The 16,343-nt window shown below is 41.0% G+C and overlaps 1 protein-coding gene across 1 annotated transcript in view; it reads right to left on the reverse strand.

Moving 5' to 3' along the window:
* The window catches only part of LOC121291608 (pleckstrin homology domain-containing family G member 1), a 207,044-nt gene that overhangs the window by 26,161 nt on the left and 164,540 nt on the right, over positions 1–16,343 (reverse strand). The window contains exons 4-11 of the mRNA XM_041213052.1: positions 12,910–13,010; positions 9,411–9,480; positions 6,563–6,609; positions 5,266–5,416; positions 4,054–4,185; positions 2,335–2,517; positions 1,129–1,224; positions 65–151 (exon numbers count right to left, since the gene is read on the reverse strand). Coding sequence (XP_041068986.1) covers positions 65–151; positions 1,129–1,224; positions 2,335–2,517; positions 4,054–4,185; positions 5,266–5,416; positions 6,563–6,609; positions 9,411–9,480; positions 12,910–13,010 — 867 coding nt within the window. The remainder of the gene's footprint in view (positions 1–64; positions 152–1,128; positions 1,225–2,334; positions 2,518–4,053; positions 4,186–5,265; positions 5,417–6,562; positions 6,610–9,410; positions 9,481–12,909; positions 13,011–16,343) is intronic.

The following is a 16,343-nucleotide window of genomic DNA, read 5'->3' on the forward strand; positions in this document are numbered from 1 at the left end:
AGTACCAATAGTAAACTAGCATAAGAAGAATCTGAAAATCCAACTTGGTGACCCTGCTTCACACCTTAGCTGGGATCTTGGCCGGGTGATTTTCAAGAATAAGCCTCTTCAGATGAAGAATCCAAAGCCTCTTATCCTGCATTGACTTGGCCTGTTAGAGAGTAAGACAAGAATGAAGGGAACCTGGGATAACCCAATGTTGAATAAAAACACTTGCAAGCAAGTGCAGATTGTCTATCTATTTTGACCCATCCATCTAACTTAACTCAAAATTCCACCACATTTCTCACAAACAGGGGTGAAAATCTGAGAACTCTTCCCCCAAAAGTCAATTGAAATCTAAGAAAACAACATATTTTTGCGAGATAAAAGTATTAAGGGATCTGGATAAAAGACAGGTAATAGACTTTAGGTACAGTTTAGCCATGTTCTAATTGAATGGTGAAACAAATTTGAGAGGTTGAATTGTATTTCATGCATCAGGACAGCTGTATTTCTTCAGTGCGTTCTCAGTGAGAGGCTTTATTGGACTCATGAGAAGTGGCAGCCTCCAGTCAACTTACCTCATGGCAGAGTCACATGGCTATGGCAAGCCATGTTAGTAAAGATTGCATTTCCCAAAACCCAAACAAATTGTCTATTCCCATCCCTATGCAAGTATGAATCCAATTTGCTGCCAGAAACTTGCCTGGGCCCTTTTTAAACTTCCTGTGGGCTCCCTGTTCCACCGTCCCTGCCTGGAACCCATTCCAGATGTTGCATGACTCATTTGGTTAGGTAAATCTGTGCACCTTACCCTGTGTAATTAGGAGCACACATTATAAAAGGTTGACAGTGAGCATTAGATTTTAACTGCAAAGATTGGAGCACTGGGAGTGCTCTGGGCCAAGCCCAGCCAACAAGCTCACGTAGCTGGGCAGGTAAATTTTAACTTTGAGCAACGGCATATGAACTAAGAATCAGCTTCCATGATACATCACTTCCAATTTTCATTTCCATTGATATAATTTTCATAAAGCCTAGCAAAAGGCTGCAATTTCAGCCTGCTATTTTGTTTGGGAAACCCAGCCATTCAGTACCAGTTGTAGAAACAGATCTGAAACACAAACTTTAAAACACTAATCCTACCTGCACTGTGTGCTGCACTTTAGAATTCTTGTAGTGGAAGACACTGAAACTCAGGGGCTCCTTTGGTATTACCTCTACAAGCATCAGGTTACAACACTAGAGAATGAGGGAAATGTTAGAGTTATAATTCAGAGTACTAAATCTCTCATTTTTAAATCAGCTATTTTCACATGCTTAGAAGGAAAATAAATTGTATTAATATAGCATCTTTCATGCCCTTAAAACATCCCAAAGTTGAATTTCACACTGCAGAATTCAATAAACAGCAGCGTGATAACGGTGAGCTAATCTACTTCAGTGATACTGGTTGAGAGACACCAAGAGAATTCTCCTGCTATTCTCTGAATAATGCAATGGAAGCTTTAATGTCACTTGATAAGGCAAATAGGGCCTTGGTTTAATGGCTCATCCAAAAGAAGGCACTTCTGACAGTGCAGCACTCCCTCAGGACTGCACTGGAGCATCAGCCCAAATTATAGGCTCAAGGTCAGAAATAGAATTGTTACAAGCTACATTCATCCACAATAAAACTGTGGGGTATTCAGAACAATAGGGATAAAGCTACAACAATTTGCATTTATATATCATCTCTAAAACACAGCCTAATGTCCAAAGGTCATTATCAGACCAAAGTAGACACTGAACCACATAGATGTTTTAAGGACAGGTGACCAAAAACTTAATCAAATTGGTAGGTTTCAAGGAGCGACTTAAAAGAGAGAGGTGAAGAGGTTTAGGGAGGTAATTCCAGAGCTTAGGGTCGAGAAAGCTGAAACTATGGCCACCAGTAGTGGGGCAAAGGAAATCAGATGCATAAAAGGCCAAAATTGTGAGGAATATAGAGATCTCAGGGGGTTTTAAGGTTGGAGGAGGTTGCAGATACAGGGCATGATGAGGCCATAAGAGAGATTTGAATGAGGATGAGAATCTTAAATTGAGGTGTCAGAGGATCAGGAGTCAATGCAGGTCAAGAAGCACAGGGTGATACTGCAGCAAGACTTGGTGAGAACTTTGGATGAGCTGCACTTAACGGAAGATGGGAAGCTAACCAAGAGAGAATTAAAAACTACTAGTCTTTTCTGACTTACACTGTAGGCAATGCTAATAAGCATGCCTCCAGGATAACATTTTTGATTTAGCAGAGTATTTCCAAAAGTAAACCACAATACTTTCAGGTAAATGAAGACTGAAAACACAGCCTCTTACCAAAATATGAGCTTTATAGGTGTAAGTTTCTTCTCTTTTTTTAGTGATGAGAAGTAGTTTATCTAAAAGGAACAAAGTGCGTTCATTTTTGGCTCGCTGTATGCGGAAAGTTCCTTCCAAGACCAGCTCTCCATAGCTAGTCAGGTCCGGACCCTTCCAGTTTGTCAGCAGGCTCTGTATTTCCTTAATAAGAACACAGATAAATGGTCAAACATCAGAAGTAAAGAGAAAGATCAATTAATACTAGTATCAAAGCATAGGAACCTTTGACCCTGCTCCACCAGTCAGTTGATCTGTAGCTCAAATTCCATTTACACCCCTTCGTTCCCCATCCATCAATGCCCTCACCCTAAAAAATCTATTACTGTTTTGAAAGCTTCAATATATTTAAGGGAAAACGTTCCAGATTTTCACTACCCTTTGTGAAAAAGTGCTTCATGACATCACCTCTGAAGGGCCTAGCCCTAATTTTAAGGTTTTGCTAAATTGTTCTGAAATCTCCCAGGGGAAACAGTTTTTATTTACCTTATCAATTCCTTTAATCAACCTAAAATACCTCAATTAGATCACATCTTGGAATACAAGCCTAGTCTACTCAGCCTGTCTTCATAATAGAATCAAAGAACAGTTACAGCACAGAAGGCAGCCATTCAGCTTGTCATGTTTATACTGGCCCTCCGAAAGAGCAATTCACCCAGGGACATTCCTCTGCCTCTTTCACATAGACCTGCAATTTTTTCCTTTTCGGATAATGATCCAATTTCCTTATAAGCACCTCAATTGACCCTGCTTCCACTACTCTCAGGCAGTGTATTCCAGTGTCATTCTAAGGGATTTGTGCAGCAGCCCCTCCAAGGCCAATAATATATCCTTACTAAGGAGGGAGAAGTGGTGGCAGAGTGGTATTGTCACTGGACTGGTAGTCCAGAGACCCAGGGTAATGCTCTGGGGACCCGGTTTCAAATCCCACTGATAAAAATCTGGAATTAAAAGTCTGATGATTACCATGAAACCATTGCCGATTGTCATAAAAGCCCATCTGGTTCACTAATGTTCTTTAGGGAAGGAAATCTGCCATCCTTACCTGGTCTGGCCTACATGTGACTACAGAACCACAGCAATGTGGTTGACTCTGAACAGGTTAGTTAGAGATGGGCAATAAATGCTGGCCTATTCGGCAACGCCCAAATCCCATGAACGAATTTTAAAAAGTCAAGAACTGAATGCAAGACTTTAAATGGGGCCAAAGCAGGGCAAAGTAGAACAAACATTAACGCGATCTTATTTATATAAAGGGCAGATGAGAGACATCTTCTTGTTGTATTTTGGGGATTTTGAAGATCATGATGCCCTTGCTTAATCGGTTATTAATTGGGAACATAATATTTTTGCGGGTTAAATGCATCACAATTTTTGAATGGTTCATGAAATCCTGTTGTATCTTTGCAAGTCACACTGATGCTGTGGTAAGAGTTGTAAGATGGTTTAACAGACACCTTAACTAAGGAACATAATATATATGCGCACAATCAGAAAAAAACAAATCAGTAGTTCCAACTTAACTGAAATGGCTTAGCAAAGCATTAGATTGAATTAAACCATTAGCGGCTTAAAGGTGGTTCATCACCATCTTCTAAGGGCAACCAGGAATAGGCAATAAAATGCCAACCTCAGTGGCACCCATATCCCGAGAAGAAATTTTAGAAAAAGCATTATTACCTGCAGTCTTACTGCATGCTCATGTTTCCTCTTCATATCATTAATGTGCCAAGCCACCCTCTGCATGGTGTCAATGGCATCCTGCACTACATCATAACACTCTGTGTCCTTCTCCAGGTGGTTAACTATTTCCTGTACAAAATAACCAAGGGAAGAGTAAAGAGAGTGATAAGAAAATAACTATCTGGGATGGATAGAAAATAGACGCTGGCCCATTTTCCAGCAATTTCCCATTGGGTACTCAACTCCAACACAGAGGCCCACTCCCTAGGCCTCAGGCTTCCTGTCAGCAATTTCATCAATTTACTCAGTGCTTCTTGAGCCTCCATTACCCAAAGAGAAATTTTGTGCTACTTGCCTCATCAGCCATGGTCTTCAGGTAGGATGGTGACGGGGTTGCAGGGGGGCAGGAGGCTGGCAACACAGTGGAATCAAGTTTAGTCGGGGTAAGGTGCTCAACAATGGCCAATATCTATCCCAAATCAACTTCCAATTGGCTGCAAATTTATCAAATCACAGAGAAATGGAGAAAATTTACAAACTGTGGTTGCCAAATTTCTCCCTTGCACAGCAACAGACTCTTCTTTGGCCGACAGCTGTTCTACTTCAAAAGGTGTAGACACAAGAACATTTCCACCAACTATTTGAACACAGTAGGAGAGCTTTAGAAAGTCCCGTGCACATCAAAAGCAGCTCATCCTGACTAGTTAAACAGTTAAACATAATGTGCTCATTATGGTGTCAAATAGCAGACATTGATAATCATCTTGATCACAAGAGTGCAAACTCCAAAATGTCATCAATTGCCTGACCTCAGTTAATGATGTATCGGGCATGTAAAAGCTCAGTAGGGCTCAAAGGGTTCATACACAGGCCACCATTTTGAAATCTACAGCAGATGAGAGCCAGTAAGAGAGCTTATCCTGCAGAACTAAGGATTCAGAAGGTAAAATGTAAAATTAAGAAGCAACAGTGAGTTAGGTGGTTCCCTTCTATCACTGGATCCTCAACAGCTGCAGTAAGCTCAGTAGATCTTTAGTACCACTGACATTGTTGGATCCATTCAACAATCCAGTATAACTCGGGAAAGCCTCATAATGAATGATTTTGGTTATTTAAGACAAGATACTTTCTTGGATGCGGGAAATGACATCAATTGGCAGTAAAATCATCAAAATTGGTGTGGACTGAAAATCATTAATAACCACTTACATGCAAGAGGAGATGGTATTTTAGGATGCGTTGCACTGGTTTGAGAAGGTAGGATCCCAGAGGTAGGGAATGCTTCAAGGTCTCCTGTCGCTCTCTGAAGAATTTGGCAAGCACTTTGTTTCTCATACATTCTGTTAACATGGCCACAGATCTGCAAGTGACCCAAAAAGATTAGTAGCCCTGTTAAATAACTGGTTCCTGTACAAAACCATACCTGGAATGTATCTTTACTGTTACTTCAGTCTTGTCTTTTATGTGTTTAATGAATGGTCAAGACCATTTCCTGTTCAGCAAATCCTAGGTATTTGCTTCTTCCTGACCTATGCTCTCAGGAGACTGTTTCTTGCCTCATTTTAACTTGGCTGTACTCCTTTAGGGTTCTTTTTGCCTCAGCATAGAATACTTGATTGATAAAAGTATTAGCAGTACCAAATCCCTTGCATCATTGGTACTTAGTCCCCTCAAGAGCTGAAATGAACTTGATAGATTTCCTTGTACTGTTACTGGATCCACTCAGCAGCTGTAGATCCATTGTAACATGACTGGATCTCACAGAGCTGCAATGTGTTCCACAGAGTACAGAATTCCACAGATGGCACAAGAACACCTGGCTGAAAAATAAAGTATAGCTCATCTCATCTTTGGCACCTGACAGCACATTTAAATACCTTAATATAATATAAAACAACACATTTTGTACGTCAGTCATTCAGCAAACTCCATGCTGAAGGAACATTTTTTAAGAATTAATTGCAGACAGAATTGTTTAACAAGTTAATGGGCAAACTTTTTGCAGACTGTAATCTTCCAGTCAGCTGACTACTGGGTTTAGCTCCAGTAATTCTATTGAGGGGGTTGGGAGGAAAGGAAAAGGTACCACTGCCAAGATGGTACCTGCAGAATAAACAGGTGGATGAGAGATCATATTTCACTATTTCCTTGGAACAACAGGGATACCTGAATTTGAACTGGGTCCAAATATGGACTTTCTTTACTAAATGTCTGACACTTTTGGGGTGAGTTTTAACCCAACATGCCAGTTATTTAGTGGAAACCCAGGAGATTGGAGCAGGAAATCTGCTTTTGCAGTTCGCCCACCATTACTTGCCATTTACTTTAAAAGAAAACTGAGTATAATGCCAGCATTTCACCTGATCTAGTCAGCTCCCTGACATGTGGATTAGGTGAAAATTGGCCCTGTCGCTTTAGATTACAGAAAAGGAGCAAGATCTACATAGTTATCATACTAGCTTCAGCACATCACAGAACTGGGCCCCATGTTGTGTCGCTCGCTTACCTGGGATAGTTCGTGCAGTACTGCGTGTAGATGTGAAACTCTTCACTCTGCACAAAGAAGAAAACAATCAGACAACAGTTTCAGACTCATTCATCATGTTGAAGAAAATCAGTGTCAGCAGACCTGTGGCTACAGGTTTAAGACACAGCAATATGGTGGTGAGGACTATAGCACACCAGGATAATCACTCAATCTTCAATGGGTTCAGAAATGCTAAACCTATATGAGGACAGGATGCATGGAGGAAACTTGTATTCCCCTTAGAAAATTTGGAAGGGGCTCTAATTAAAAGGGTGATCTAATGTGAGATGCTTAAGATGATTGAAGAGTTGATGGAGGAGAGAAAGATAAACTATTTCCTCTGATGGGGGAAGTCCCAAACAAGGGGGCATGATATTAAAATTAGAACTAGGCTGTCAGGAAGATCTTCACACAATGGGTAGTGGAAATCTGGTACACTTTTCCCCCAAAAAGCTGTTGGGCATAGTTAGAACCTAAGTTACAGCCCATCGGGTCTGCACCAGCCAAAAAAAAAATTTAAGAACTAGCTGCCAATTCTAATACCACCTTCCAGCACCTGGTCCATAGCCTTGCAAGTTACAGAACATCAGGTGCAGATCCAGGTACCTTTTAAATGAGTTGAGGGTTTCTGCCTCCACCACCAAACCAGGCAGCAAATTCGAGGCATTCACCGCCTCTGGGTGAAGATGATTTTCCTCATGTCCCCTCTAATCCTTCTACCAATTACCTCAAATCTGTGCTCCCTGAAAATTGACCTCTCCACTAGGGGAAGCAGGTCTTTCCTGTCTGCTCTATCTAGGCCCCTCAATTTTGAACATGACAATTAAAGTCACCCCTCAGCATCTTCTGTTCAAAGGAAAACAAACCCAGCCTACCTGATCTTTCCTCATAGCTGCAATTTTTAAGCCCTGGCAGCATTCTTGTTAAGTCTCCCCTATACTCTCTACACAGTAATTATGTCCATCCTGTAATGTGGCAACCAGTACTGTACACAAAAATTACAACTGTGGCCTAACCAGCATTTTATGCAGTTCCAGCATTACATCCAGCTTTTGTATTCTACACCTCATCCAGTAAAGGAAACCATTCCATTTCCCTTCATTACCACCATATCCACTTGTCCTGCCACCTTCAGGGACCTATGAACATGCACTGCAAGGTGTCTCACTTCCTCCACCCCTCTCAATATCCTCCCGTTTATTGTGTAAACCCTAGCTTTATTTGTCCTCCCAAAATGCATTACCTCACAATTCTTTGGATTGAATTCCATTTGCCACTTTTCCACCCACTCAATCAAACAATCCAATTAATTCAAAACATTTAACAAATGTATCTTGATCCCCAAGGGTATTAAAGCACATGGAGCAACAGCAGGTAAATAAAGTTGTGATACACATCAGTCTTAATCCGATTGAATGTGTGGCAGGTTTGAGGGACTGAATGGTTTACCCCATCTAAGACACAACACCAAACGTTAAACAAAACCATTTCAATAACTCCTTTTCTTAATAAAATATTACTTTGGTTGGCCCTACTCCCCAAAGAAATTACTCAAAGAAACTTAGAACTTGCAGGCACCTTTATCAACTTGTTTGACCTGCCTCCACAAAATGAGTCAGATCCTCAGAGACAACGACAGGCTTCTGCCAGATGGCAGCCACAAGTAATATATCTGGGTTCCATCAGGTGGGAGTGACAGATAACAGTCGCAAGTTTTACAGATGGACGCTCAGACAAATTGGGCTTTGTTCTGCCGAAGTTTGGACATGCTGAATTTAAGGATGAGAAACAAGTCTGGAACCAGTCTGGTAAATTTGCTCGACATTGTCTTGGCATCCTTCTTAAAGTGTAGTGCCCAGAATTAAATGCAATGACCCCAACATTGACAGGCCAGGTTTGCCAAGTGGTGTTGGGGGTGAGGGTGCGGTCGAGTTGGGAAGGGGGAAGAGGGGAGGTGGGAGGTGGAAAAGGGGAGTTGGAGTCAGAGTTTCAGTTGGGAAGTCAGTGTTTTCATATATGCTGTGGCATTTTAACTCCGTAGCAAGCATATCTGTACTTCTTAAAAGCAGCAGGATCCCCACCCAGATGTCAGTCTGATTGACATGCTTAGCGTCCAATGAGGCAGGGAATAGGTCACTGATGCTAGTGGTGGAGGGGGGGGGGTGAAGGAAGCTGACCCCCATGCAGTGGGTCTTTATATGGCAGAAGAATACACGGGGGGGGGGGGGGCGGGGGGGCACATTTGAGGAAACAACCTTGCTTTTCCTGGCTCACAAGCCACACCATAAAAGGCGGTTGGCTTTTCCCCATAAAGCTCTCCTTGCCTCCAGGGCTGCTGAATTTCCCCTGAGGCCTAAAAAAAAGACAACCAGCCACAGTTAAACATAAAATAGGTTAAACCCAAGGCTGCCAGCCTCAGTAAAATTTTTAGATCACCAACCTGACTCCCAGGAGCGAATTGGCTGCCCAGCACTTGTCCCATTAATCCTGGAAGTGGACAGGTTGGAGCAATGTTCGAGATGTTCAAAACTTTTATATCTCACTCTGACCCTAACCCAGCTGTTTTGGAGGACAATAGAAGAACCAGAGCTTCACTGACAAGCATTTTAACATTATAATGCAGATTGTGATTTGGAATTAAATTCAGGATTGAGACCCCAGGATAACCAGCAGAATGTTTCTTACACCTATGCAGCAGAACGCACCTAATAAAATATACAGAGGAAATAAAGGAAATCACCTGAACATCAATCTTATATCTATGCATCAGATATTTGAAACTGGCACTTGCTCCTCTTTCTTGCAGCAAAAGGGAGAGACTGCTTACCTTTGCTACAAAACATTCTGCAATTGCAACAGGATCGCTGTCACAGCTCTCCAGATCTTGCAGCAGTTCACTGTAAGCAAAGAGAACAAAGTTACAATTTACACAGAAACTAGATCACACAAATACCTGACTGGTAGTCAGGTACTTGGAATGTTGAGTCAAATGCTTGTAGCAGTCCAGTTTAAAGAAAGAAAAAAAAGTGTCTTTCACAATCTCAGGACTTCCCACAGTACATCATGGTCAATGAAGTGATTTGGAAGTGCAGTTACTGTTGTAATTTAGAAAACGTGGCTACTAATTTGCACACAGCAAGCTTCCACAAACAGAAATGTGGTAATAACAAGATCATTTGTTTTATTGTCATTGACTGAGCAATAAATATTGGACAGGATGTCAGAGAACACTCCTGTTAAATATTACATCCATTAGCAATGCTGAAAGATGCAGGGTCACCCAGATATAACGAATATTTAACTCTGCTTGCTTAAGTGATGTTTAATCACATTTGTTCTTCACTTATTCTCAGTTATTTATAATGTTTTATTTTGCTATTGGGGGCCAGTTAGCTAAATACAAACATACAAATTAGGAACATTAGGCCACTCAGCCCCTTGAACCTGCTAGATAGCTAGCACGTGGTTCAGAAAAATGTTGACAGCACAAATTAAATTTCCATTTCAGCCAAGGTAGACTTGGGATCTGCCTCTGTGCCCTGTCCCTGACAGTGGAAGATAATGGCAAGCCACTGACAAAGACTGCCTAGAAAAAAGCTCAGGATGAAGCATCAACAAAGAGCCAAGGACCTACTTTTGGGCAGAGTACACATGATGATTTTGCTGTACAATATAGAGTCAGAGTCATTTATGGCACACAAGGAGGCCATTCAGCCCATCCATCCTGGTTCCATGTTCCTTAATAAACTTACTTTAAAATGTATCAGTTTTGAAATTTTCAATTAACCCAAAATCCACAGCTTTTTGGGGAAGAGAGAGTTCCATATTTTAACTACCTTGTATGAAGAAGTGCTTCCTGACCGTCCCTGAAGACTCTTTGAAGCTCTAGTATTAATGTTTGTCATGTTCTCGAAAGCCTCCCAGTTGAGAAATAGTTTCCCTGTAACCTATCAAATCCCTTAATCATCTTAAACACCGCAATTAGATCACACTTTAATCTTCTTTACTCAAGAGAATAACTTAACCTCAATTCTCATGAATATGCACTGCACACGCTTCTAAAGGCCAATATATCTTGAGGTGCAATGCCCAGACTTGAATGCAGTACTCCAGTTGTTATCTCCCCAGAGCTTTATATAGCTAAAATAATTTCTATCCTTTGTATTCTTACTCCCTTGAGATAAAGGCCAATTATTTTAGTAACTGTCCACTAGTTTTAAGCGATTTCTGCATAAAGACCCTTAAATTTCTCCGATCCTCCACAGTTCCTAACTTCTCAGTGCATAGAGTACCCTGACCTATCTTTCTTAGGTCCCTTTTTATCCCCAAAGAACATGACCTCATGCTTCCAGTCATCTGCCAGTGTTACCTATTCGCTCAATTTATTAAAGTCCCTTTGCAGCTTCCTGCCTCCACCTATGATATTTACTATGCCACTTAACATGTGTTGTGTGTAAACTTGGATATATGGTTCTCTGTTCCCTCATAAGTTATTCATAAATAAAAATAAATTGAGAATCTATGGTCCCAGTGCAGATCCCTGGGGAAAAGCACGAATCACATCCTACCGAGTACAGTATATACCCAAATACCCTCCTCTATGTCTTTCTGAAAGTTGTTTTCTCTTCCAACCACTTCCCCCACCCCCAACGCCCCATTAGTCTGGGAGCCAGGATTTCTGGCTGAGGTCTCATCACTGTTACATATACCTTTTAATAAAGCTTCTGTGAAAATTGTTGGGAGTGCAACAGTAAACAGACAATGAAAGAGACCAAACAGCGTGCAGTCATTGTAATAACAAAGCTGCAAGTGTGCTTGTTTTCCAATTAGTGTTCCGAATCCTGTTGATTATAACACAGTTTTTTTATATAGGCAGTATCAGGTGCCACTCAGTATGTTACTTAATGCTTGCGTGTTATTCCTTCTCCCACATGACATAACATGTTCAAGTACACAAAATACTTTAATCAATCAGCTTTGTTTCAGTGGTATCACTCTTGCCTCCTATACTTGAGCACATCATACAGGCTGACACTCAGGCTGCAACGACAGAGGCCGCGTCCTTTGGATGAGACGTTAAACCAAGGCCCCCATTTTCCCCCTCAGGTGGACATAAAAGATTTCATGACTATTGTCCTAGCCAATATTTACCATCAACCAACAACACAAAGAGACCATGTGGTCATCATCACACTGCTGTTTGTGGGACCTTGCTGTGGCCAAATTGGCTTCTATATGTCCTCTATTACAAAAAAGTGACTACACTTCAAAAGTACTTCGCTGGTTGAAAAGCACATAGGAAGTCTTGAGGTTGTGGAGAGCGCTATAAATCCAAGTTCTCAGCATGCTATTATTTTACACTTCATTGTTAATTTAACCATTGTCTATAATTGAGAAATTATGATTGTTTTATTTGTATCATTGCAATTTGGCACCAGCTGAAATGATGACTTTTCAATAAATCAAAAATCTATCTACAGGAAGGTGATTCAATAGAAACTTGCAAAAAAATTTTGATATATTAGGTAAATAGCAGGGAGTGTGACTAATTAAATAGCTCCCTCGAAGCATGATCATGATGGGCTGAATGCCGTCTTTGTATATGATTTTATGAGAGGGAATACTAGCAGTGGTGGAAGCAAAATCTACAGTAGTTTCTTAAAAGAATCTTAGATAAGTGTGTGAAAATGAAAAATTAAAATAGGTGTGGGAGAAAGAAAAGTGTTTACTTAGAGAGCCTGGGCAAACAGCCCCCTCCTATACTATTAACTTCTATAATTATCACTGTCTTAATGCCTCCCTCTTAGCCTTCATGAGCCTTTGCATTGATCATGGTTTTGCTGCTCAACTCCTCTTCTCTTCCTGCCGCTCAGTGAAGTGGAGTACAACTTTCATTTATATAGCATCCTTAACAAAAAAAAGCAACCCACAGTTCTTCATAGGGGTGTTATTAAGCAAAATTTGACATGAGCTCCGCAAGGTAATATTAGGACAGATGGTCAAAAACTTGGTCAGAGATAGGTTTTAAGCAGCACTTTATAGGAGGAAAAAGAGAGAGGCAGAGGGGGTCTAGAAGGAAATCTGAGAGCTTCAGACATTGGCAGCTTAAGGCATGGTTACCAATGGCACAGCAATTAAAATCAAAGATGCACAAGAGATACTCCCGAAGTCATTACTGCATTAAACATGACTTATTGGCGATCCAATACCTCAAATCAACCTCGGGGAAAGTTGAGTTACAGCCAATGCGATACTTGTGTGTTTAAACTAGGTTTGCATTCACCTACAGGAGCCTTTCTGGGTTTACTAGATTAGGATCTGCTTGCCTGTTGAAATGATAGATGTCTCTAATGTTCCCAAACAGAGCCAAGCGTTCTTCAGTCCCCAGTAGGAGTCTTGATTGGTCATTGATGCAGTCAAGATAGTCCTAAGAACACAAACAGAATCAAATTAGAATACAGGCTGCAAGATACACATGGGGCCAATGTCAAGCCCCATCCTTCCAGTGAATTCTGTTCACCCACATTCCATTATCTCTTTTCCCCGAAACTCAACATCAACAAACTCCTTTAATTATTCCAGAGTGTTTACTCTGGAATCCTATTGGAGCCAATGTTTAGAATTGCTGTGAGATGAAACCCTTCCTAACATCAGTCCTGAACTTATAGCATTACATAGAATTTAAAGCATAGAATGAGGCCAATCAGCACAACTGGTCCATGTCAGTATTTATGTTCCACATAAGCTCTATTCCATCTAACCCTATTACTATATCCTTCCATTCCTTTGTCCCTCATAACTACCTAGCTTTCCCTGAAATACATCTTTGTTATTCACCTCAACGAGTATGTGTGATAGCAAGCTCCACATTCTTACCACTCTCTAGGTAAAAGAAGTTTCTCTGAAATCCTTATTAGATGTACTGTTTGGTGACCATCATATTTATGACCCTAGTTTTGGATTCCACCCCAAATAGAAATAGCTTCTCAATATCTGCTCTAACAAACCATTTCATAATTTTAAAGACCTATCCAGTCATCCCTCAGTCTTCTCTTTTCTAAAGAAAAGAGCCCCAGCCTGTTCAGTTTTTCTGGATACTTATAATCTCTCAGCTCTGGCAAACCCTTGTGATTTTTCTCCACTTTCTCCAATGCTTCTATATCTTTCTTCTGTAATATGGAGACCAGAACTGTGCACAGGACTCCTCTGTATGGTCTAACCAAAAACTTTTCCTAGTTTCTACTCATGTCTTCTTGTTCTGAACCACGGTCTTAGCAAAACAGTATCCAGCACAAATTTTCTTATTCCATCTATCTGAAAAAAATTACAGATCTCTAAAAAGGCTCCCACTTGTTCACCTCCTATCAAAGTTAAAGCATCAGAGCTTTAACAGCTTTACCTCAATACTCAATTCTCTGAAGTCACGGATCAACTTTGTGGCTTCTGTACATAATTGATAAAGGTTGATCAGTGATGAAGGCCCACTAATAAACTGGAAGCAGCTGTGTACAAACCTAAAGTAAATTCACAATGCAATGATCTAGGTGCAGTTGAATGAGAACACTAACTGGTTTTGGACAGATGTACAGAGGGAGATTTTCCTTTTTGAGATCCATAGGAATAGTGCGTCTCAAATGAGAAGTCCCTAGGAAAAGATACAATTGCCTGTGGTTTCCCAGCCATGACCAGGCTCTGCACCCAAATACAGTGACAAAACAGGAGTCCAACTGTGAGCTGGGCTGGGGCCAGGGTATGTGTGGAGGGAAGAATTTCAGGCCCATGAGGATCCTGGGACAGGCTACACACCAAGATTCTTCAGGTACCCCTCCATTTGGGGCAGTCGAGTGTTCGTGGAAGTGTTCACAGAAAAGGAATGCAGCAGGAGGCTTTGAATGACCCCTCCCACCTCATTGTAATAGCCCAAGGCAAATGCAGGCCCAGCTACTCCTAATGGGAAAACCCCGTTGCAAAGAGGATGGAGATGAAATGAAGCCAGTCTCTGCCCTTTTTACTTTTCCCTTTGACCAGTTTCCCAAATACAAAAAAGGGGTAAATTCCACCCCAGGTATCAGCCATGACTCAATGGCAGTACTTGTGCTTCAAGAGTCAAAGCTGTGGGCTGTAACATGCTTTGGGACATCTTGATGTCATGAAAGACTCAGAAATAAAAGTTCTTTCTACTGATTTGGTAATTTTGGTTCAATGGTCTGTTCACATTCCAGATTGTTCCCTCACAACTACAAACTTGAATTTTACAATTATCGCTGCACTTCTTACAGCTTTCCACTACATCATGCAAATGGGGTCTCAGTTCTACTTCCATGTAGAAGGTGTTGCATTTATTAGTATTGAGCTTTGTTCACCATAGATCTGAAAACTTTCAAATGTTTTGCAAGCCTAGATCTTTCAGTGGTTTCTGGGCCTCATCTTCATAAAGGGACTCACAGCCAAACCCTAGGGCTCTTAAAATTAACATTGCTCATCATACCCTAAACGAGTACTCCACTAACCCCAACATTCAGCTAGTTTCGCATCTATCTGGTTCCATCCAGTTTTGAAAGTCAGCCATCAGTGATGATCCTACTTTTACCCCCATTTTTTACTTATCCCATCACCACACCCTTTTGTACTACTATCCTTTCTGATATTTAATTTCTGCTGCCTTCCATCCTATCCCAGACTTTCCTTTTCTCCACCACCAATCCCCCCGTACTTGCTTAAAAACTTGTTGGACATCTCTAATTTTTCTAGTTCTGATGAGAGATCATCGACCCAAAATGTTAACTTTCTCCATCCATAAATGCTGCCAAATTTACCAAGTGTTTCCAGCATTTTTATTTCATATTCATAGTCATGTTTTGTCCATGGCACTCTGCTTTACACTTGTCTAACTGCTTTTACGAAAGATCTTTATGAAAGGATCTCTGGAAATCTGGGTTTGTGAGATGTTGAGCCTTCTAGAGAAAAATCCAAGTGGGCTAGAACAGCATTAATTATATACAAGAAACAGATTGTACAGTTACATTAATGCAGACAAGGGAAAATGCAAAATAAAATTTGAGTTCAGGAAAAATCAATCTAGAAAGAGGCACCATCGTTTTATGATCAAAATTTCTGGTGACTTTTCAACTTAGAGCTACCTTGCAAGGCATATCTTGTGAAATATGCATTCCTAATGTTACAAGATGCTGACCTGATGCAGCCAGTTGCAGGGAGGGGCAGATTACAAGGAGTTTGACTCAATCCTATGTAGCTGTAGTAACTGAAGGTAAAGCCTCTCCCACTGCCTGTCAGAGGTCACGCAATTGTTCTTGGATGCTCCAACCAATGAGCCCTAAGTGCGGGTAATCTGGTGGGGGAGGGGGGTGGGCAAGGCTTCTTGTTGAGGACCTAGTTCAAGCAACTAGGATCTGAAAACCTCTGTAATAAAGTTACCTGTTTCTAGTTGAAACCTGTCCAGTGCGTCAAGTGACATTTGGTGACAAGGGTGAAATAGTTCTGACACTGCACCTTGCCTTGATAACGTGAAATCTTTAAAGAAATTCTCACCAGTCATGCCATTCTTCAGCAGAATCAATCCTTACAATGTGACTATGGAAGACTGGAGCCAGTATGTAGAACGCCTTGGTTTTTATTTTGTAGCAAACAAAATTACCATGGAGAAGCAGAAAGCAATCCTTGTGTATGTGGTAGCAAGACATACAATCTCATCCTTAACACTAACTCTGATCACACCCAATTCTAAGTCTTTTAATGAATC

The sequence above is a fragment of the Carcharodon carcharias genome, chromosome 2 (assembly GCF_017639515.1).
Source record: "Carcharodon carcharias isolate sCarCar2 chromosome 2, sCarCar2.pri, whole genome shotgun sequence".
Classification (NCBI taxonomy): domain Eukaryota; kingdom Metazoa; phylum Chordata; class Chondrichthyes; order Lamniformes; family Lamnidae; genus Carcharodon; species Carcharodon carcharias.